Genomic DNA, 21,652 nt, shown 5'->3' with positions numbered 1-21,652 from the left:
AGAAACACAATTGGATCCCACATGTCCTACCCTTGCTTAAAACCCTCCACTGGTTTCTTAGGGCCTTTTAGAATTTGCCTGGAGGGCTCCCGGTTTTAGCATGGAAATCCTCCTGTCCTAGAAAGCTCCTCATTGGTTGGTCACACTGCAAGTCCTGCAGGGCAACTGATGTGGCCCTCACCCACCTTCCTACTGCTCACCCTCCCACTGGTTCCTTCTACTTCTCTGCACTTTGGAAAGACCTAAGGAGCACTCAACACAATGCTGATGCCTTGGCCCTGCCTTTTGAGAGTCTGATTTCATTGTTTGGAGTGAGCCCTGAGAGTAGGTGTCTTTTTAAAGCTCCCCAGTGGTTGTAAGCACAGCCAAGGATGAGAACCATTGCTCTATTCTTACAGGTCTCCGGACACCCTATGTGTTCTCTGTGCTGGAGCTGACCTTCCCCCCACTTTCTTCCTCTGGCTCATTCCTTCTCATCCTCCTCCTACTCAGAACTAACTCCCTTCCTTCAGGCAGCCCTCCTGTTCCCCTCCAGGTAGACTTAGCCATGATGGGTTCCCAGACTACTCTGGACTTGCTTTCATCAGAGCCCAGTCATTTTGTATTGTGATTGTTGATTTACTCCACACCTTTCCCTCATTAGGTCTAGAGTTTCTCTCAGGAAGAGATTTTTATCTTTCCTCCTTGTACCCCTGGAGCCAAGCAGGCTCTGGCACATTACAGGCTCTCAGTAAGTATTGAGTGAACAAATTAATCAAGACAAGGCTATCTGACCTCTTGTGAGTTACATTCTAAGAAAGAAACGTTGACACAATAACTCTAGTGTATTATAGGAACAAGAGGTTAAGGAAAAAACCAGATCCCAGGATAGTCTAAGAGTTTAACAAACCTCTACATTTATTGGACAACCTGCAATGTTCAAATTTATTTATTTATTTATTTATTTATTTATTTATTTATTTATTTATTTATTTATTTCAATGTTAAAATTTAAAAGAAATTCTTAGCTTTGCTTTTCTGTAGGGCCTTTGGAAGGTGGGGAGGGATGATTTTTTTTTTTTCCCTCTTCCAGTGGGAAGAAAGAAGATCTATTAGGAAACTCCTCCCCCACCTGCATTACCTGTCAGAATCATAACTGGAAATTATTTCTTGGACTAAATGGTTTTGGCTCTCTGTTGTTTGTGTTCTCCCTCCCTGTTCTTCCCTCAGCTGGCCACCATTGTGTGTTTGCAGAGAGGCAGGAAGGTTCACTGCTACGACTGCTTCTCTCTCTCTTTTTAAAACTCTTTTATCAGCTTGCTTTCTGATCTTCAAAGCAGCCTGTATCCAGTGTGACCCCACTCCCTTGCCTCCCCATGCTGGGGAGTGAGAGCTCTGAATATTTTTGTCATTTTGAAAACTTGCATATTTGGACAGCCTTGGACAGCCGGGTGGTATGGCCCTCATTAAATCTGCAGGGATGAGAGCAAGTAAGCATTTGTAAGGCCCCTTTACCCCCAAATCTAGACACAGTGGAAATTTGACCCCAGACCCCACAGTTAAGCAAATAGTAAGTTTATAGATCTCCTTGCATTTGACCCATCCCCTAGGGCAGCAGCCCTATCCTCTGCCTTTTTTTTTTCTTTTTTCTTTTTTTTGCAATTGAGTCTTTGCTGTTGGTGTTCTTCAGATGCTCTCAACCTTTGTGATTATCTGCAGTGCTTGATCCTGGATAAGTTTGAAAGCTATGATGATGAAATTCAGCTCACTCAACGAGCCCTGTCTCTGCTGGAGGAAAACAGGTTCTGGGCTGGTGTAGTGTTCCCTGACATGTATCCCTGGACCAGTGCCCTACCAACCCACGTGAAGTACAAGATCCGGATGGACATAGATGTGGTGGAGAAGACCAATAAGATCAAAGACAGGTGATGTTTCAAGCAATCTTGAAGTCCCTGTGCATCCCCAGGAATGCATGAGGCAAGGAACAGAGGCCCATCACCTAGGGACAGTAGGGTTACTTGGAAAGGCACAGAAACACTTTGGTATCAGAGAACTAAGCTAACTAAACAGTTGGCTCTGTTAGCTGTGTGGAACCAGAAGAGCTCAGTGACCCTGTCATCACTCCCACAATTTAGCACTGTCCCTGGCTGGCATTTGGGCAGTTTAGAGATGGAGACCTCTAGGTATTGAATTATCTTCATATAGAGGTTCTACAAATGAGGTTTCTCCAAAACCACTGAAAAATTACATTTGGTACAGAGTCAGAGATAGAGACTGGCCTCAGCTTAAAAATCAGTGAAATTTAATTAAGGGGAGATCAGATATTTTATAATGCTCCCAAGGTAGAATACTTGAATTAAAGCAATTACAAGTCACTGTGGCTAATATCGGTAACTGAGATTTGAACTACAAACTAGAAAATAGAATCAGTTTGGAACATTTTAGGGGTGAGGTTTAAAGAGAGTGAGTTCTGAGTCCCCTTGTGCTTGTGAAGTGCCACTAAACTGTCCATTCCCATTCCCATCCATTGTCCCTCCCTCTGGTTTCTTTGTAGGTACTGGGATTCTGGTCCCAGAGCTGATCCTGTGGAAGACTTCCGATACATCTGGGGAGGGTTTGCCTATCTACAGGACATGATTGAACAGGGGATCACAAGGAGTCAGGCCCAGGTTGAGGTTCCAGTTGGAATCTATCTCCAGCAGATGCCTTACCCCTGCTTCGTGGATGACTCGTGAGTCAGAGGCTTCCAGTCTCCCTCCCAGACATATTAATCAGGTTGATGGGGTGAGAGGGAGTAATCCCCAGGCTTCAGTCTCTTTGGAGAGAAACCCCAGGAGTGAGACCAGCTTGAAGAGCATGGAGCTCTGAATGAGGAGCCAGCCTCTCCCAGACTCCAGGCAGGGCCCGACGGGCAAGTGAAGTGGCAGGGAGAAAAGAGTTGGTGTTGTGGGTAGAAAAGGGAAGGTGAAAATAAAAGCAAGGGAAGTGAGGTTGGGAAAGGGGACAAAGGCTTTTTAAGTTTCCACTACGTAGTATGTTTGGTATGTGGAAGAGTTCTGGTCAGAGTGTTTGCCCAATGATTGCCAAATCAGCAAATTAGGACTCTGCATTGCAAGTAGGTCTGGTTCCTAGGAGCCTCAGAATAATGCAGCTCCTTCCCTAATTAACATTCCCATGGTGCATGCTTAATGAGAAGGTAGAGGAATGTGTTGGATGAGCTGGAACCCTCCCTTCCTGCCCACCCCCAGGCTTGTGCATCTGTTGGCCAATAGCAAGCTAAGCAAGTAGCCTATTGTTTTCTGAACGCGAATTTGGGGGGTGATAGAGAGAGGGACAGAGAGGAAGAGAGAACAGAGTGGGCTCATTTACCATGGTTGATGTGGGCAGGAACACTCCCAGGACAGCAGCAGAGACCCAGACTGGCTTAGGATTCAGCTTCTAGAAAAAAACACATTGTGTCAGTGGGGTCCAGGAAGGAGAGAAACACTCACAGCCTGAAGAAAAGAAAAGTCAAATTGCCACCTGACAAATAGTAAGATAAAGTCCAATATGGGCACAGGAAACCCTCTCTCAACACATTAGTCCAATAGGATCTCCTTCCTCAGCTCTACAGGGACTAAAGAGGTAACAGTGGCTATTCTGCAGTCGGTTTTGTTTTAGACAATAGATGTCAATGGGACATAGAGTCAAGGGCAAAAACCCAGTTCCACATTTGGCAGGGTAGTGGGGTACACAATAAGGAGTCTGTGGCAAGTCTGGCCATTTAGAGTGGGAGAGCTCTCTGGTGGCAGATCCCAGAGTGCAGGCTTTAGGAATTTCTAGTTCTTTCTTTAGGACCATCTTGAGAACCCTACCACATTGGAATTGGCCCTTCCTGTGACAACCAGCAGTTTTCACTACATCATAATCCCAAGGGCTTTACTAGCACATCAAGCACAGGGAAAATATGTGTAGTTTGCAATAAAGTAATTCCAGAATATCAAATCTATCTTGCTTGCTAGAATGAATATCCATGGAATTACTCTACTGGTACATGGCAGGTAGAGTAGTTGCTACTGGATCACTGATTGATTGTTGGGTCAATTGCCTTCTGAAAGTGCCACATTGAATAATTATTCTGTACCTCTTCCTGCACAACTGCAGTTTGATCCCCGGGGACAGATAGTGCTAAGGTGGCTGACGCCCTTGGGGAGCCCAGCTATTGGTCTTACCACCAATATCAGTTGCTTTTATTGGTAGTTCACCTTCTTGGACTTCACTGTCAGTTAGCATGTATCTATTCCAGTCACAACCACATCATCAAGTTTGTAGTTCTTTCCCATGAGATCTTACAAAAAGGTCCACACTGTATAGCATACATAGTACAATTTTATTTTACACATATAACTTGTAGAACATTCATCTGAGCTAACCAAAAAGCTACCATCTTGCTCTAAGGAAAATGTAATCCTTCAGGGAAAGGTGTAATGTATTAAAAGATTCAAGCCTGTTAATGCCCAGGGGGGATTTTTCTGCCTTCCCCTCCATCTGGGCTTTGTTCTCAACACATCCAATCAACAAACATTTACTCTACCTCCACCAGATACAGGGCATTCTACTTTTCTGCTTCTCTCCTCTTGCTTCAGTTTTATGATCATCCTGAACCGCTGTTTCCCTATCTTCATGGTGCTGGCCTGGATCTACTCTGTCTCCATGACTGTAAAGAGCATCGTCTTGGAGAAGGAGTTGAGACTGAAGGAAACCTTGAAAAATCAGGGTGTCTCCAATGCAGTGATTTGGTGTACCTGGTTCCTGGACAGCTTTTCTATCATGTCAATGAGCATCTTCCTTCTGACCATATTTATCATGGTAAGCCAGATGGAGAAATCCCAGAAAATCTTGAATAGTTTTGTACCTCCCAGCTCTCCTCCTACTAATGAACTCATGCCTGCAGTCATCTGGTCACCAAGGATAGCCTGATATGTAACTACCCAGCCATTTCAGCTGCCCAGTCATTTCAGCCAAGATGGAAAAGACTAGTGTCTCCCCAAGGAGCCCCAGTATCATAGTGTGTCCCCCATTCCCACTTCCTGCCCAGTGACCCACAGTCTACATAGATTATCTAGCCCCATTCCATGGACTATATGGAGAAGCTACTGTTAGGAGAGCCCAACACAGAATGACTATATGTGCAAAGGGTTCTCTCTTTCAGACACGGAAGAAATGAGTACAAAGAGTGTTTTCCTGGGATTACTGTCTCAACCAGAAGCTGGGGTTAGAATGTGAGGAGCCTTTGCATTGTATTAGGAGAGCAGACCTAGACTGTTTATTAATTACCATCAGGGTCACACCATTCATGGCTTGACTGTAGGATATTCTGCAGCCCAAAAAGTCTCCAAGACATTTTGAAGGATGGGACTTAGAGTCTGTCCTTTCTCAGCAATAGAGTTTTTACAGCTGCCAGCAACATGCATAGGTCCATCCTCTGCAAACTTGCAGCTCCCTCACAAGCTAGACTTGGAAATAAAACATTATTTCATAATATATTCTTTTCCTCCATTTTTAGTTCCTCCACAGATTCTCTTTTGTACTTGTTAGATGATAAGTTTCATAAATTTGGGTAGTTTTTTATATTTATCTGGCAGGATTTCATATAAACTTCAGACTTTAGACCTTGCAGGCTCCTGCTATGATGCTATCAAGCTTGTTTTATCTTTCTACCGGTCATATTAAGTGCCCCTCTATACTAAGCAATGTGTGTGCTGAACCATAAACTCTGGCTAAGTGTGTCCTGTCCCATGCTGGACCATACTGATGTCAACTGATCCAAGAATGTTCCATCACATATTCTGTCCACCCAGCAAATACTCAGTTAAACCAAATCCTACCCTTTCTTTTTGCAGTAAAATGTATGATTCTGAAGGGTTTTGTTTTCAGCCTTAGTCAAATCCTGTGCTACAGCCCTATCAAAACCAGTGCTGATGTAGAGGTCATCCTGTCCAAGGGACCTAGCTTTAAATTTGTGGCTTTAAATTTGCAGGATCCGGGCAGCCCAGGTGGCTCAGCAGTTTGGCACCGCCTTTGGCCCAGAGCCTGATCCTGGAGACCTGGGATCGAGTCCCGCATCAGGCTCCCTGCATGGAGCCTGCCTATCCCTCTGCCTGTGTCTCTGCCTCTCTCTCTCATGAATAAATAAATAAAATCTAAAAATTAATTAATTAATTAATTAATTAATTTGCAGGAAACTTGAGCTCAACAAAGATGATCCTTTTCTTCTAGTGGTCCCTTGTTCCTTCTCAACCTTCAGTCTGCCCCTTTTCCCATTTCCAAGACGTTTTATGTCCTCTGAATTAAAGGAGTCAAAATGCACAAGTGTCTGACTTGTCATATATGTCTGACATATATGATATCTTGCAATGTCTGGTAAGTGACGTTGAGATCTACCTTCCTAAGAATGGGCATTAAGACTTCAAAGCTTTTAGGACGTGAGATAAAGAAATGTTCACTAAGAGTTTCTTGCACAAAGGGGTTTCTCCTTGTGGGAACCAGATCATTGTTCCAATGATGACGGAAACAGAATTTTGCACACCAAAATAAGATTCCTTAGAATGACACTCCCATCTTTGCCTTGTCCTTCCTTCCCACCTCAACTATGCAGGAAAGAAGCTGGAAGCTGGGACAATGGGAAGGTTCCAGTTATTCAAACTATTAGGAACAGAAAAGAAAAGTGGTCATTAGAGGAAGCCAAGGTCTGTGAGGCTCTTGGGTCAGCCCAGTGACTTTCATCTCTGCTTGAGTCGATGAAAGATTGTATGGGCCTAGAAGCTTGTCAGACTTTGCTTTGAGCTGGGAAAAGAAATTTATTTATCTTAAAGTTCTTTTAGCCATAACCATATGTTCAGCCATGAAGTTGATTTTACTGAGCTGTGTGATTAAGGAAAAGGAGTGAGCCTTCCATAGTGATGTGGAGAGCTCTTTGACACATAGGAGCTCCGAATCCCAATTTTGATTTTCATTTAGAGTTCCTTGGAGTTTGGTTGTAATTAAACCTAGCCCTCTTCCACCTTCCTTTGCCATTTGTTTTATCCTATTTTTCAATCTGTTCTGTTGGTGCCTGGCAAGCACAAGAGTGTGAATGAGGGAGAAATGGTAGCAATAGCAGACAAGTGGCACATTCATTCCTCTCAGTTCTTGCACACCCATGATAGATATCACTCATTTCTCTCATTTCTATTAAGAAACCAGTCCTTCAGGGCACCACGAACAATTGATCAGAACCCATTCAAGAGATGAACCTATTTGTACCTTTATGTTCTTAAGAGAAGAGCAAGATGCTCTATATGTATTTGGAGTTCTGTGCAAAGGATGAAATTCCTCATAGGAGGTCTGTAGTAAAGGAGAAGCAAGAAGGCCTAATAAATTTGAACATCTCAGTTTATCCTATAATGGAAGTGGGCAGCAGCTCACTTAATAAAAATTGCTAATTTGGGCCTATTTTCTACATAGCCAAACTGATTGATCCACTTTGGCTGTGTAGAAATACTGAGTATTTCCCTGGGTTCTGTGCATTTGTACAATACTGATGAAGAGGGAGGATTAATCCACTTCCAAGTGATGTGAATTAATTACTGATATGTTCACCAGTGTGAGTGGTAAATCTCAGAATACAAGTACACATGATTGAGTCAGCAGGCCAGGCCCCAAGCAAAATATTACAGTTTGTTGGGGAGTCTCCTGCCTCCTTTTTTTGTCCCTCATCTACTCAGTGTATCTTGGAGCTGTATGCTCTAAGATCTTCCTCCCTTGCTCTAGGCTTATTTCTCCCTTCCGACCAAGGATTTGCTTACTTAATACATAATGATTTCTTGTACTGATAGGCAGCCTAATGTGTTGTCCTCCCAGGGAGAATGGCACTCCATGGATTAGAAGAATTCAATGGCATTGAGTCTCAAATGTAGATTTTGGGTACGAATGAGAGATGGTAAGAGAAATCACTGTGGAGTAAAGGGCTTCTGAAGGCCCAGAATCTCAGCACAGAGATCACCCCCAAAGAGAGATGGTTCCCTGGACAGGGATAGAAAGTATTGACTCAGATGGCCTCTTTGGTTTCAGCATGGAAGGATCCTGCATTACAGCAACCCGTTCATCCTCTTCCTGTTCCTGTTGGCTTTCTCCACGGCTACGATCATGCAGTGCTTCCTGCTCAGCACCTTCTTCTCCAGAGCCAGCCTGGCAGCAGCCTGCAGTGGCGTCATCTACTTCACCCTCTACCTGCCACACATTCTCTGCTTTGCCTGGCAGGACCGGATGACGGCTGATCTCAAGATGGCTGTGGTGAGGGATCTTGGGCTCACCCCTAATATACAAAACATTTTGGCCAACGCATCTGTAGTAGTCCTGGAAAACTGGACTGCCCTTTGTGGGGATCCACTTTGCCTTTTGGGTCAAAGGGACATAAGTTGTAAAGGCACAGGGCAAAAGTTGTGTCAGTCTTCATCTTGAGCTATGCAGCAGCAGTCCCTCCTTATCAAACCTGCCTGATAAGTCTGTCCTGGGATGCAACCAAAAACCAGTTCAACTCACAGGTCCTTTGTATTTCCACAAGAGGAGAAGAGCCCAGCTCATTTCACTCACTTTTCTTTTTGCAACATGTGAGAAGATTCAGAAGGGGAGAGTTTACTCCCTAACTGTTCTGCCCAGAAAGATGTTTCCATTCATGAAAAGCATTTGTTTCTCTCCATAAAAAACTTGAATTTGAGTAGCTTATACAAGGGCTTTTATCACGTTCAACTACTGCATGTAGAAATGAACCAGTTAAGAGCCAAGCCCTCTTGTCAGGAGAGGACTCTAGAAATTGGCTTTGATTGCTTAAGAAACAGATCTCTTAGTTCACAATCCCCAAACTAACAGCACTTTTTTAACCAATTTCAAATGGGCCATTTCCACCCTCTCATTAACCAGGCTTCCGGGTTCTCTAGAGTGCAGCTTTACTTGTCCTCCAGAACTTCCCTCCATAGTTTTCTATGCAATGGAGTCAAGAAAGGACCACCACCTGCCTCTTACTGGGGAAAGATCTAAGTTGTTCTGATAACTCACACTTATTTGGCTACAGAACTGCCAGGGTATCTGCCTTTTGTCTCATGTTAAATTAATTGCTGCTATGTATAGCACCTAGTTTTCTAAATTGATCACAATGGGCTAGTATCAAAATATCCTCATGGTCTAGTAGAGCTGGGCTGTCTTGGTATACTAGGTAGACATCAGTATTTGAGACCGCAGCCAACTTCATGGGTGTGTGGATCCACCAAGAAGCTATAGGTCTGGCAGTGCATGGACCAAGGCTGAGTTGAGATTTTTAAAATGGTTTTTGTGAACATACAGCTGGAGAATCTCTTCCTTCTAGAGAGAGACAGTTTGAACCCCACCCTGGGTCCTACAAACTCCAGAGAGGCCTCTGAGCAGAGGAAATGAGACCAGCCCATTCCTCTGTAGTGCTCTGTGGTTTCTGCCATGCCAGCGACCACCTGTGGGGACTTGGCTGGGGACCTTCCTCTTCGACTTCCTTTTGCACACCACCTATTTAGTTGACTTGTTCTCTCTACAGAGAACCCAAGGAAATGATTGTCCTGTTCTGGAGAGGAGAAAAGGTGATAGCAGTGGAATCTGAGGTTCTTCTGGCCTCACTGACAGACCTCAGGAACCATCCCTTGCCTGGCCCCCAAGACTGTTCTAGGACACTGATGATTTTGTGGAACTTCCTAATGGGATTCACACAAAGCAGCCCAAGTTATCTTTGTTCTAGCAAGAACTGTGTGATCTCAAGAAAGAGGTAGGAGGAAGGGAGAGAAGTAGGAAGGTGAACCTGAAGACCTGTAGTTCTTTGGTGTGTTGTGCTTTGTGCTGTTTGTCTTTCTATTACACAACTATATTCCACTGAACAGGTGACATGTGGCTCAGTGAGTGTAATGTCAGGTCCCTGAGGCATTTCCACATTCCCTTTCTGTAGGAAAACTGTCTTACCCCTCCCTGGGTTATCCTTATACCTGGACACAAGCTGGACCACCCTTTTGGCCCTTGTGGGCATCTGGGTGCTGTTGGATGGGGTAAAAGACCTCTGTTCATCTTGTGTGCCCCTTTTGCCTCACTGCAGAGCCTGTTGTCCCCTGTGGCATTTGGGTTTGGCACTGAGTACCTGGCTCGCTTTGAGGAGCAAGGCCTGGGACTACAGTGGAGCAATATCGGAAAGAGTCCCATGGAAGGGGACGAATTCAGTTTCCTGATGTCCATGAAGATGATGCTCCTTGATGCTGCTCTGTATGGCCTGCTTGCCTGGTACCTTGACCAGGTGTTTCCAGGTAAGGGTCAACTTCCATAAAGTAAAGATATTGATATTGGGTTTTTCAGATCCCCTGCCCTCACCCACCCTTCATCTAGTTTAAATCTTATCCTAAGTTCTTTCAATTAGGGCCCTTAGAGCCAGCATTTGAAACTTAAACTTAAGTCAAAAATCCATCAGTGAATACTGTTGGCTCTACTTTAGAAACAGATCTAGAATTCTGATCCCTTGTCACCACCTCTACCCCTACCTTCCCAGTCTAAGCCTCATTCCATAATCATTGTCTACCAGTCCATTTTCCCCACTGTATTCAGAGATCCTTTCAGAATCTGCGTCAGAGGATGTCAACCTTCTGTTCACATGTCTCCAGTGGCTTTTCCTCCTGTTCAGAGTAAAATCCAGTGTCCCAGTCCTGGCCAATGTGATGCTTCATTATTAATACCCAACTATCTTCCTTGTTTCCTATCCTTGCCTTCTCCCTCATGTTCTCTGTTCCAGCCACATCTGCCTCCTTACTGACTGACTGTTCTTTAATACACTAAGTACATTTCCTTCTCAGGACTTTTGAACCTGCTATTCTCACTGCCTGGAGCAGGTTTCTACACCCCCTCCCCCACCATGTCTGCAGGCTTACTTCCTCACTTTTGTTCAGATGTATGTTCAGATGTCACTTCATCACTGGGATCTTTCCAGATTGAAAATATCTAAATATCTATCCCTATATAAATCACATTCCTTCAGTGCTTCTGTCCCCTTTATCCAACTTTATTTTTGAGACATCACTATCTGACATGATGTATCTTCACATGTTTGTTTATTGACTCTCTACCCTTAGTAGAATATGGGTCCGTGAGAGCAGGCCTAGAGTCTGTTTTGTTCAATGTTACAGGCTCAATACCATACATAATGCCTGATTTTTTGAGGACATTGAATAAATACCTGATTAACCTGCAGCATGGAAAAGCAACTTCTGAATCAAAATTGGTTGTTTGCACAGTTTCATATTTGCTTTGTAGAAATCAGATTTTCCCTCAAATTAGTATTTTTTAGTAGCTAGAGTAGTTCCACTTCCATTCGAGTGGGCTCCAGGTCAACCAACAGTTACCTTGTGCCAGGCTTTCAGTGCTGTGGCCAGAAGTAGACAGGGGAGAGTGAGGCTGGGCCCATCCCTGGGGCGGGAGGAATTCACATCATCTTGGGGCAGCCTGTGTTGGGAGAAATACGTAGGCAGCAGCCTTGGAATAGGAGAAAGATTATAAAGCTGAGCCAGGAGGCCTGGGTTTGGATCCTAGCTGTGTGATTATATTAGTTTCCTAGGGCTGCCATAACAAAGCACTACAAACTGGGTAGCTTAAAACAACAAATTTTTTTTGTCTCACAGTTCTGGAGGCTAGAAATAGAAAATCAAGGTGTTGGCAGGGCCATGCTCCTCTGAAATCTGCAGGGGAAAGAGCCTTCCCTGCCTCTTCCAGCTTCTGATGGTTTTTCAACAACAACCTCTGTCTTCACACAGTGTTCTCCCTGTGTGTGTGTCTGTCTTTACCCAGCCGTCTTCTAAGGACACCAGATATATTGGATTAGGCTCCCATCTAGTCCTTTGTGACTTAATCCGAACTAAGCACATTACCAGTAACTATTTCCAAACAAAGCCAAGTCATAGGCCTCTGTTTTTTCCTGATATCAAATGTGTTGTTTTTTCCCAAAATCGAGTATTTCCCTAATACTAGCCAGGTGTCAAACAAGTCAGTTCTGACAGTTACTACCCAGAATTAGCACAGACCCCACAAACAGATTCAGTCCTACAAGATTGTTCCCACTTCAGATGCAGCCACAAATGCAATGCCCAGGCTACCCACTTTTGTCCACCTGACTACAAATTCAGGAGTTCTCACAACTATCCCCCACCCTCCAGTCTCAATTAATTCACTAGAATGACTTAACAGAACTCAGGGAAGTAGTCTACTTACAATTACAGTTTTTAATAAAGAATATAGCTCAGGAGCAGCCAAATGGAAGAGATTCATAAGGGGAGGGTCAGGAGGGGTAGTGCATGGAGCTTCCATACTCTCTCCATGTGCACTACCCTCCCAGCACCTGGATGTGCTCAGCAACATGGAAACTCTCTGAATCTCCTTGAAGAGTTTTTATAACTCAATCTCCAGCCCCCTTCCCCTCCCTCAAGATAGAGAGTGGGGCTGAAAGTTTCATCCTCTTTTCCCAGGCCAGGGCCTCCTGGTGACCAGCCCCATTCTGAAGCTATCTAGGGGCCCTACCCTGAGTCGCCTTATTAGCATAAACTCAGGTGTGGTTGAGAAAGGGGCTCCACTCATTAAAAGACATTCCTGTTGCTCAGGAAATTCCAGGGGTTTTACAAGCTCTGTGCTGGGAACTGGGGACAAGCCCAAGTATTATTTTGTATTCTACCGTGGACCTCAACACATCTTTTTGAGAGGGTGGCAGTGCTCAATTCAACCCATAACAGTGACTTTGAGCAATACATTTGACCTTGCTCTGCCTTAACTTTTCTACTTACTGCGCCACTAGAAGGAGATCTAATAAGTGAAAGTTAGTTGGATTGAAAATGAAATTTGTCCATAACTCAAGAGCTTTATTTTAGCCAAGCTAAAGCTTTATTTTGTCCAATAACTATATCCTGAGCAGCACCTATATGTTAGGGTCAGCACTAGTTTTGGGGAGAAAAGGGATGGAAAAGACAGACCCAAACCTGCCCTTAAAGGGCTGACAGTCTAGCAGCCATAGAACATGGGATAATATTAAATAAGCAAAGGTAATATTCTCAAAAAATTAACATTTTATAGGGAGCAAAGTCTCCTAAGAGAGCTGACTAGAAATTTGGGAGTCTTTTCCTTGGAATCCAGTAGAATGGGCTGGTTAAGATCAGTGGTTTAGAACCAGATTGCCCATATTGGAATTCCCACACCTCTGTTTAATTAGCTGTGACCTTGGACAGATGATTCAAACTCAACGTGCCTCTGCCTCTGTTTCCTTATCCACAAGAATACCAGAACCTATCTCTTGAGGACACCAGAATCTATCCCTTTAGTCCTCTCTGTTGAGTCCTCTCTCAACGAGAGGACTAAATTTTTAACACATGGAAAGTGCTTACAATAATGCCCGATGTAGAAAGAACATCTGACAAATGTTAGTGACTATCATCATTATTTTTATTATTGTCTGGTAATTTTTAAGAAAGGGCATGATTGAGTTCTTTAATAAAACGTTTTCTTGGAAAATCATTTTCAACCATCAGTGTTAGTGTTGCTGGTTCTAGCCCAAAAAAGTGACCTTTTGAATTAAAACAATTTGGAAGGAGTAGTCTTTGTGGTAGCCTGTGGATAGCTGTGTAATGCTTATGAACTTTGAATATCTAGAGCTATACTTTGAGGTTCAGATAGATAAATTCTCGATTTTACAGAGCTGTGGTAAGGTAGGACTACTAAGGCTTTTTCTCTTATTTACCTGTCATTTCTAGGGAACTATGGAACCCCTCTTCCTTGGTACTTCCTTCTACAAGAGTCCTACTGGCTTGGTGGTGAAGGTGAGTTATTTAAAATTTTTTAATTAAAAATAACTCCTCTCTCTGCACTTCCTCTCCCCCCAAAAAAACCCTTAGCATTTGAAACTAGCTTCTTTGGCTACATCCTGGACTTGTGTGGGCTACTTACATTAAGTGTGTGTTCCTGATTAGCTGCCACTTGGGGCTCTGCCACTGGTGCAGCCTCATAGCTTCCGGGAACCCACCTTCTGCGGTAGCTGAGCCAGGGTGAATGGCTGAGCATTAATAAAGCCTTGTGTCCTATATAACTCTCGCCCAGGGGATTAAATTGCCCTAGTAAAAAAAGGCAAAACCACTTTAGGGTGCAAATGACTTTTTGCAACCCCTCAATTTAAAGCAAAGAGATTCACAGAATAATGAAAGAAACTATGCACTGGTCTTTTGCCGCCTCTCCTGCCTTTTTACTTCTTTCCAAAAAACAAATCAATTCTCTCTCCTAAGGGAAAGGCCCATCCAGAGGCTGCGGCAGAGCTATGATCTTCAAGGCAAACACTCCTAGACTCTTCTAAAATTCATCTCACTTGTGATTGAAGAAGAGAGCTAAGGGGCATTTGCCCAGAATGCATCTTAGATAAAATTTACCTTTCCTGCTAGACAAGACAGGAGGCCCAGGGAGAGTTCTAGAAGTTCCGTAGGCTCTTTTGAGAGGTATGGGAAGGCAAGAATTCCTGACCTGAGAGCTGGGGACGTCGTTGGAGCTGGGAGTTTCTGGAAGCAAAGGAAATACTTTCCAATCTGTTTGCTACTTACCTACCTGCACGTTCCTTTGTATTTTGGGGCCTGAGCCAGGATTTATCATTTAAGCACTCAGATAGATATTTGTTTTCTCTAGGGCGTTAGCCTAGGGCCTTTAAAAGGCTTGGGCAGTTGTTTTGTTTTGTTTTGTTTTTATGGTTCAAACAAACAGGAATTCAACAGCTCAGTATTTTTCCATTATGTTGGTCTGTCTGTCTTGTCTATGGACTTTTACATTTCAACTATAATAAGGTTATAATCCATTATAAATGAGGATTTTCATCACAAGAATGTGTTGTTGGACTATTTCTAATTTCAGTGAATATCAGGACTTGTGGGCATTTTTTCCCCTCGACAGTTTCAGCAGATAATCTGCCTCTCAAAAAAGAAATTCTTAAAACAAATGCTCCTTCAAAAATGAATCACCTATATTTTTGCTAACAGAAGCCGAATATTTTTCACCTGCCTCACAGTCTAGACTGAAATAGATTCCTAAATCTCTAAAATCAGAAAAGAGGGGTGCCTGGGTGGCTCAGTCCGTTAAGCATCCAGCTCTTGGTTTTGGCTCAAGTCTTTGTCTCAGTGTCATGGGATGGAGCCCCTTGTTCGCACATGCTCACTCGCACACACTCTTTCTCTCAAAAATAAATAAAATCGGAAGAGTTGAGTTTCCCCACCTACCCCACCCCTCACAAATGAAGAAATGGAGCCCAAGAGGATCAGTGTCTTGCCCTTGTTCCTGCTGGTCACTTGGGACAAAGTCTGAAACTTTCCTGGCAAGGAACTCACTCAATGACTAAACTATATAGAAGAATATTTCCCCCTGCTATTTTGTTACATGTTAGTGCAGTAGGAGAGCTAGTAAAGTGATCAAAGGAATTGTGGGCAGTACAGTTGAAAATCCTTCAGGAAGCAGAAACAGAAGTGCTAAAGGTGGCAGGTCCCTGACCACGAGGCCCATTACTTACTGCTCCACCTACAGTCTGTAGATCTACGGAGGGCAGCCAGGAGTGTTGGAGGCTCTGGTTGGTTGCTGCATTAAAAAACTCCTCCTGCCCACATCTGTGCTCTTGAGCCAGAGCCTTTAGATGTTTGACGACAGTTTCCTCCTCCCCCTGCTTTCCTCTCCGGCTGGCTTGCTCTTCTGCTTCTCTTCCCCTTCCAGGATATCCTTTTAAACCAAATTCCAAGTTTGCACACACACACACACACACACACACACACACACAAGCTTCTGTGTGTGTGTGTGTGTGTGCGTGTATGCAGATGTGTAAGAGTATGTGTATATGCATCAGTGTGAGAATGTATGTGTTTATGCCACACCTCACAATTTATATAAGCCTCAACCAGGCTCAACTCTGGTGTTGGTCCCAAAAGACTTGAATACCCATAAAAATGCTCAGGTAAATTATTTCTCCATCTGTAATTTAAGCTGGCTATCCATCATATCACCTTGAACAAGCTTTTTTCAAGGTTCACTATGGCTTTGACATGTGTTTGATTAGAGTGAGAAGTACCATTGGTGAGGTAAAGAAAACTAACTCATTGCAAGTTGAGTCCTGGTTTTGTGAATATTTTTTAAAACCTTAATTTCTGACATTGTGGGTGCTTGCTGGCAGGTTAAGAGGATGAGGTGAAATACCTGTTATAAAACTCCATCTGGGCTCAGCAAGGGTTAATAAGCCACAGCCAGGAGGCACTGGCGGTCATTTTCAGAACTTTACAGGCCCACAGGTCAGTGGCCGGCAGAGCCATGCTCAGGGCTGATCCCTGGGAATGCTGACTTGGTCTTCTGAGGGAACTGGGTTTTCCAGCTGTGGTAGGAAATTCTGGCAGCCTGTCCTTCTCCCCTCCTTTTCCTGCCTTTACTGATTGTTAGCTCCCACCAGGAGTAACCATGGCTTCTGGTTGATGCAGGGTGTTCAACCAGAGAAGAAAGAGCCCTGGAAAAGACGGAACCCATAACAGAGGAAATGGAGGATCCAGAACACCCAGAAGGAATAAATGGTAAAAACCTCAATAAAGAATGCAGAGCAGAGGCAAGGAGAAGGTGCAGGGTACCATAAAAGGATGGAGCAATACACTTCATGACAGCGGTTCCATGGACGGACCCCAGAAAACCGACTCTGTTGACAGGGGTTAAGCCTGATAGCTTCTCAAGGGCTGAGCTGCACGTGTGTGGCATGAATGGTCCAGCCAGACATTAACGCATATTTCCTGGAGAAAGCAAATCCCAAGTATGTGGTGTGTTTGTGCCCTTGTTAGGCAAGTCCCGAGTGAGTTGCACAAATGTGCTGACTTCCGAGGATTTAGCAAGAACAATAACTTGGGTCACTGGGACTTAAAGCGGATATGAGCTATAAGGAAAGACAAAAATAAATGCTTCTGTGCACAGGAGGAAGGAGTCTAGTGGAACTGACTACACTTCATTTGTGGTTTACAAATCTACAAGCCCATTCATTCAAACCATCAAAAGCCTTTCCTGACCATGGAAGTTACCTAATAATTCCTGAATAAATGGATTAGGGTTGCAAGTGTTCCCTGTCTTTGCTTTCCTTGCCTTCATTAGACCAGTTCTGTACTTCTCCCCATGGTCTCATCCCCTAGGTATATGTACTTCTCTGTGAATGCTAAAATGCTCTTGCTATCCTCACCTTGGGTCAGAGAAGGAACATGGCCTCTGGACTTTGCCCACCACCACATAAGAGGGTCCAGTCTCCAGGCCTCTGGCCCAGCCCAGGTTGCCATTTCACAAAGCTGAGGTCAGTGATCTCTGGCTCCTCAGAGAGCTGATGTTCAGTTAAACAGTGCTTCTGGGAAGGCCCACCTCCCAGAGTGGAATTTCTGGCAAGGCCAAATCAGGGGGCTGGGGCTGGCTCTCATCTTAGTTATAGAAGATACTGGAAGTATCATCCATAGGAGAAGTATCAAGATGTTGTTTTGCATGGGAGTCAATGCTCAGAACTCCAATGTTAATAAATTAAGTGGTGCTGTACAGGGTGAACTAAAGCATAGAGGGACTGGAGGTCTAGAGAAGTGGAAAACACGGTAAGGAGGGTCTGCACTGGAAGGGTGTGGAAGTGGATGAGTGGAGGGGTGGAGTTTGAGGGGCAGTGATGAGGAAGAGTGGACCATCCTACCCAGTAACTGACAAACTCTGAAGTTCTAAGGAGTAAGAAGTCTGTTTTAGGCAAGATTAACACAAAAGCTCGAGCCAAGGTGACCAGAAGAAGGGCAGTTACAGGAGTGGATATGGGAGAGTCTGAGGGAAAGTTATGTTTTGGGAGGAAGATAAGAAGCCTGAGTCACTATGAAGCCCATGAGGAAATGCTCCATGGCCTGTTGGAAATGACAGCCTGGGCTGAAGATTGAACTTCGGGCTAACTCTCCCTGTATATAGTGAGTGCACTCTGGGTTCAAATTCCAGCTCTGTCGTTCATGAGCTGTGTGACCTTGATTGGATATTTGCTGTCTCTGTGCCTTGGGTTTCCCCATCTATAAAAATGGGCATAACAACATCTATCTCCATGGAGCTGTTATAAAGGTAAAATGAAAAAAAAAAATAAAGGTAAAATGAGGTAATCCATATACAGCACTTAAACAATGCCTGGCACATAGTAACTACTCAATAAATATTAGGTACTATTATTACCATTATTATTTTGTAGTCATCCTTACAAAGGTCACAGCTAATGCCATGGGGGCAAAAGACATAGTCTGAGGAGTGAGCCTTGAAGAATGTGTTCAATAGAGCATTATACATACATCATGTTCATTTTTTTTTCCTCCAAGACGCCTTCTTTGAACGTGAACTTCCAGGCTTGGTTCCTGGGGTATGTGTGAAAAATCTGGTGAAGATTTTTGAGCCCTACAGCAGACCAGCTGTGGACCGTCTTAACATTACCTTCTACGAGAACCAGATTACTGCATTCCTTGGTCACAACGGAGCAGGGAAAACCACTACTTTGTGAGTTTTCAGGCAACAGCCTGTATTGCTCTTCTAACCACTCATTTTCTGGCTCTCTTCTGCTCCATTAGCTGTAGTCTTTTCTTTCCCATTGAGTATTAGTGACAACAGTGTACCATGTACTTGTGTCCTGAGGATGTGTAAAGCACACTGCAGTATTCAAAGCTCATTCATATTCATTGTTTTATTTGATCCTCACAACAAGTGGAAGAGGGCGGTGAAATAAGTTTATGGTCCCCTTTCTGTGCTGGGGAAGTGTACATCTAGAGATCGAAGTGACTTTCTGGGGTCACCAACTTGTAATGGTCCAGTGAGGACAAGAGCCAGATCTTTTCAGTTGACTGGTCTCTGACACCGTGAGCCTGTTTTCCCATCCTCAAGCTCTCCAGTATTACTACCATCAATAATGGTGCTAAAGTCATGGCTATCATCATCACATGACCTTGGTCCATAGAATACTACTTATTTTCAAAGGGGTTTCCTTTTCCTATCTGTTTTGTAGAAAGTAAAAAGGGTATGGTCCCTAGCGGGACCTTTGGGGTAACCACTTGGTGATTGAAGGTAAAGTTCAGGGAAGGTGCAAGTTCTGCATAGAAAGGTCAGGAAGCTCCCCTCGCTTTTCTAAGGGAGCAGAGCGCCACCTGCTGAGAAGGAGAAAGGGGCTAGCTAAAGTTTCCCAAGGAGCGTCAGAGGGCAGGCCTCTCAAGGGGCAGGGAAGCCATGTGATACCCGGTCTTCAAGTCCTATGACCTCTTACAGAGCCCCAGGAAGGAACAGCAGTATACACCCTACGTTGGAATGTTCTCTGAGGGCGGTTCAGTGTGAATGGAATGTGGGGCCAGTGCCATTATATTTGGTTCTGTTTCCCTCTAGTGGTTGATCAACAGAGATTTCAGCTTCTATGTACAAATTCAGATAACCTGAGATTATATCTGAACTCAGGGACAGAGCTGGCTGGCCCAGACAGTACTAAGTCCAACTGATTGCTCACCTTGTTAACTAATATGGTCAGAGAGTCCAGAGCACCATCCACGACCTCAGGGTTTCTCAAGGCAAACACATTACTTCATCAACTGCTGAAATGCAATTTCCCCTGGGGGTTGAAACACACTGTTTAATAAAAAATAGTAATAATAATTTTGAGTTTTACTTTATACTGGCACAGTTCTAAGTGCTTTACAAGTATAAACTCATTTAATCCTCACAACAAGCCCAGGAGGTAGACATCATTATTTCTCATTTTACCAAAAAAAAAAAAAAAAAAGGCCAACATTCCTATTGAACTTCTTGTTTTGAATCCAAAAATGATATCATTGATGGTAATTCCCCTGCCTGCCTTCAGTTATTTAATCAACAAAGACAGATTGAATGCCTGGGCTCTCATTAAGATCCTCCCCTATGCTTCATAATAATGACATCGGCACAGTATTGACCTATGCACCACATGCCTTTAATTGAGCCCCCGCAGCACCAGACCAGTGATGGCTGTGCCGGGTAGGGACCTTTGGCTGTAAGTGAATGTTCTGCAGCTGGGAACCCTGAGGACCCATAAGGGCCTGCCTGGGGCAGTAGGAAATAAATAGAAGCAGAGAAGACAGATGTGGTCATTGGCAGTAGGGGCTGGATGTGCACACTGACTCTAAAGCCTGTATGGGAAACTTTTGGTCCCCATAACTAATAATGGTTTGGGTTCAGTTGAGAGCCAAGGCAGGAATCCCTGTGAAAGTCCTCACCAACCCTGGAGTGGGGCTACGAAAAGTCATCTTTTCTGCCACTGACTCCTACATTTGGCAGGTCCATCCTGACGGGTCTGTTACCACCAACATCAGGGACAGTGCTCATTGGAGGAAAGGACATCGAAACCAGCCTGGATGCAGTCCGGCAGAGTCTTGGCATGTGTCCACAGTACAACATCCTCTTCCACCAGTAAGAAGAACAGCAGTTGAGACCCTCTCCATGCCTTATTCTTACCCTGCCCTCACAACACACGTGTTCTCTAGAGCGGAGCTCAAGGATGCCAGTTCTAGGGGCAGGAGGCAGTATTTCTGTTTGGTTTCCTCATGCTCAAGGTCTTTTGTCTTGTTTGCTATGACAGGTATCCTTCAGAAAGACTATATCTCTGGCACTGGGCGCTGAGCTTTACCCCCTCAGAAGAGTAATGCCTTCTGATCTACTGGCCCATCCTGAGCCCCTGCACTCAGCCCTGAAATACTCCCTCTCAGAGACCAAGAGAGGAAACCATTGTTCCTTTTTCTTTCTTAAGCCAGGCACTAAAAACTGATTTTTCAGGAGGCTTTTTAATTGCTTTTTTCCTCAAACTTTTATTTATTATTTAGAGAGTGATATACAGTAATTAAGGAAAGGAAGGGAGGAAATATAGATTAAAAGAAAAAATAGAAATCACCTGTAATTTCACCATCCAGAGATAACTTCAAAAAATAATTTTTATGTTTATATACTATACCATTGTATAAATCTGCTGTCCCCTCTTATTAGATATTTAATAGGATCTGGGTTTTGTTTTTTGTCTCATAAATAGCATCACAATGAACATCTTAATTGCTAAAACTTTGTGCTCATCCTTAATTATTCCTATAAGGTAAATCATTAGAGGTGGAGTTGCTGAGTGCATTGCCTCTCTCATTGCCCTGTCCCCTAGCCTCACAGTGGCTGAACACATCCTGTTCTATGCCCAGCTGAAAGGGAAGTCCTGGGAAGAGGCCCAGCTGGAGATGGAAGCCATGTTGGAGGATACAGGCCTCCACCACAAGAGGAACGAAGAAGCTCAGGATCTATCAGGTGCTTAGTATTGGAAAAAGTCAAGGCTACAGATGGCAAATCCACTGTCTTCCAGTACACTGGCAGAACGGGAGGCTTATAAGAAACCTCCTAAGACGTAGAGCACTTCTGTAAAGTTATTCTGTGCACCAAAGAGCAATCCAAAGACCTCTGGATCATTTCCCACAGAGAACCCTATCTTGTACCATCCTGAGCTTTATTTGTTCTGATGTTCATGTGTTTGAACTAAAATGTAAGAACAGCCTTCAAATGGTTTTATCTGTTTCTGCATTTCTTGTCT

General features: G+C 43.9%; 1 protein-coding gene and 1 long non-coding RNA gene across 3 annotated transcripts in view; one reads left to right on the top strand and one right to left on the bottom strand.

Moving 5' to 3' along the window:
• Positions 1-21,652, bottom strand: part of LOC144318477 (uncharacterized) — a 126,263-nt gene that overhangs the window by 2,776 nt on the left and 101,835 nt on the right. For both annotated transcript variants that reach the window (XR_013384386.1, XR_013384388.1), the window contains exon 3: positions 3,349-3,417. This is a non-coding gene — a long non-coding RNA (uncharacterized LOC144318477). The remainder of the gene's footprint in view (positions 1-3,348; positions 3,418-21,652) is intronic.
• The window catches only part of ABCA4 (ATP binding cassette subfamily A member 4), a 128,103-nt gene that overhangs the window by 53,106 nt on the left and 53,345 nt on the right, over positions 1-21,652 (top strand). Inside the window, exons 12-21 of the mRNA XM_077905490.1 lie at positions 1,699-1,904; positions 2,534-2,710; positions 4,605-4,827; positions 8,071-8,292; positions 10,109-10,313; positions 13,788-13,853; positions 16,524-16,613; positions 18,399-18,573; positions 20,368-20,499; positions 21,233-21,372. Coding sequence (XP_077761616.1) covers positions 1,699-1,904; positions 2,534-2,710; positions 4,605-4,827; positions 8,071-8,292; positions 10,109-10,313; positions 13,788-13,853; positions 16,524-16,613; positions 18,399-18,573; positions 20,368-20,499; positions 21,233-21,372 — 1,636 coding nt within the window. The remainder of the gene's footprint in view (positions 1-1,698; positions 1,905-2,533; positions 2,711-4,604; positions 4,828-8,070; positions 8,293-10,108; positions 10,314-13,787; positions 13,854-16,523; positions 16,614-18,398; positions 18,574-20,367; positions 20,500-21,232; positions 21,373-21,652) is intronic.

This window comes from Canis aureus, chromosome 8, assembly GCF_053574225.1.
Source record: "Canis aureus isolate CA01 chromosome 8, VMU_Caureus_v.1.0, whole genome shotgun sequence".
Lineage (NCBI taxonomy): Eukaryota > Metazoa > Chordata > Mammalia > Carnivora > Canidae > Canis > Canis aureus.
This window is presented reverse-complemented; position numbering and strand designations above follow the sequence as displayed.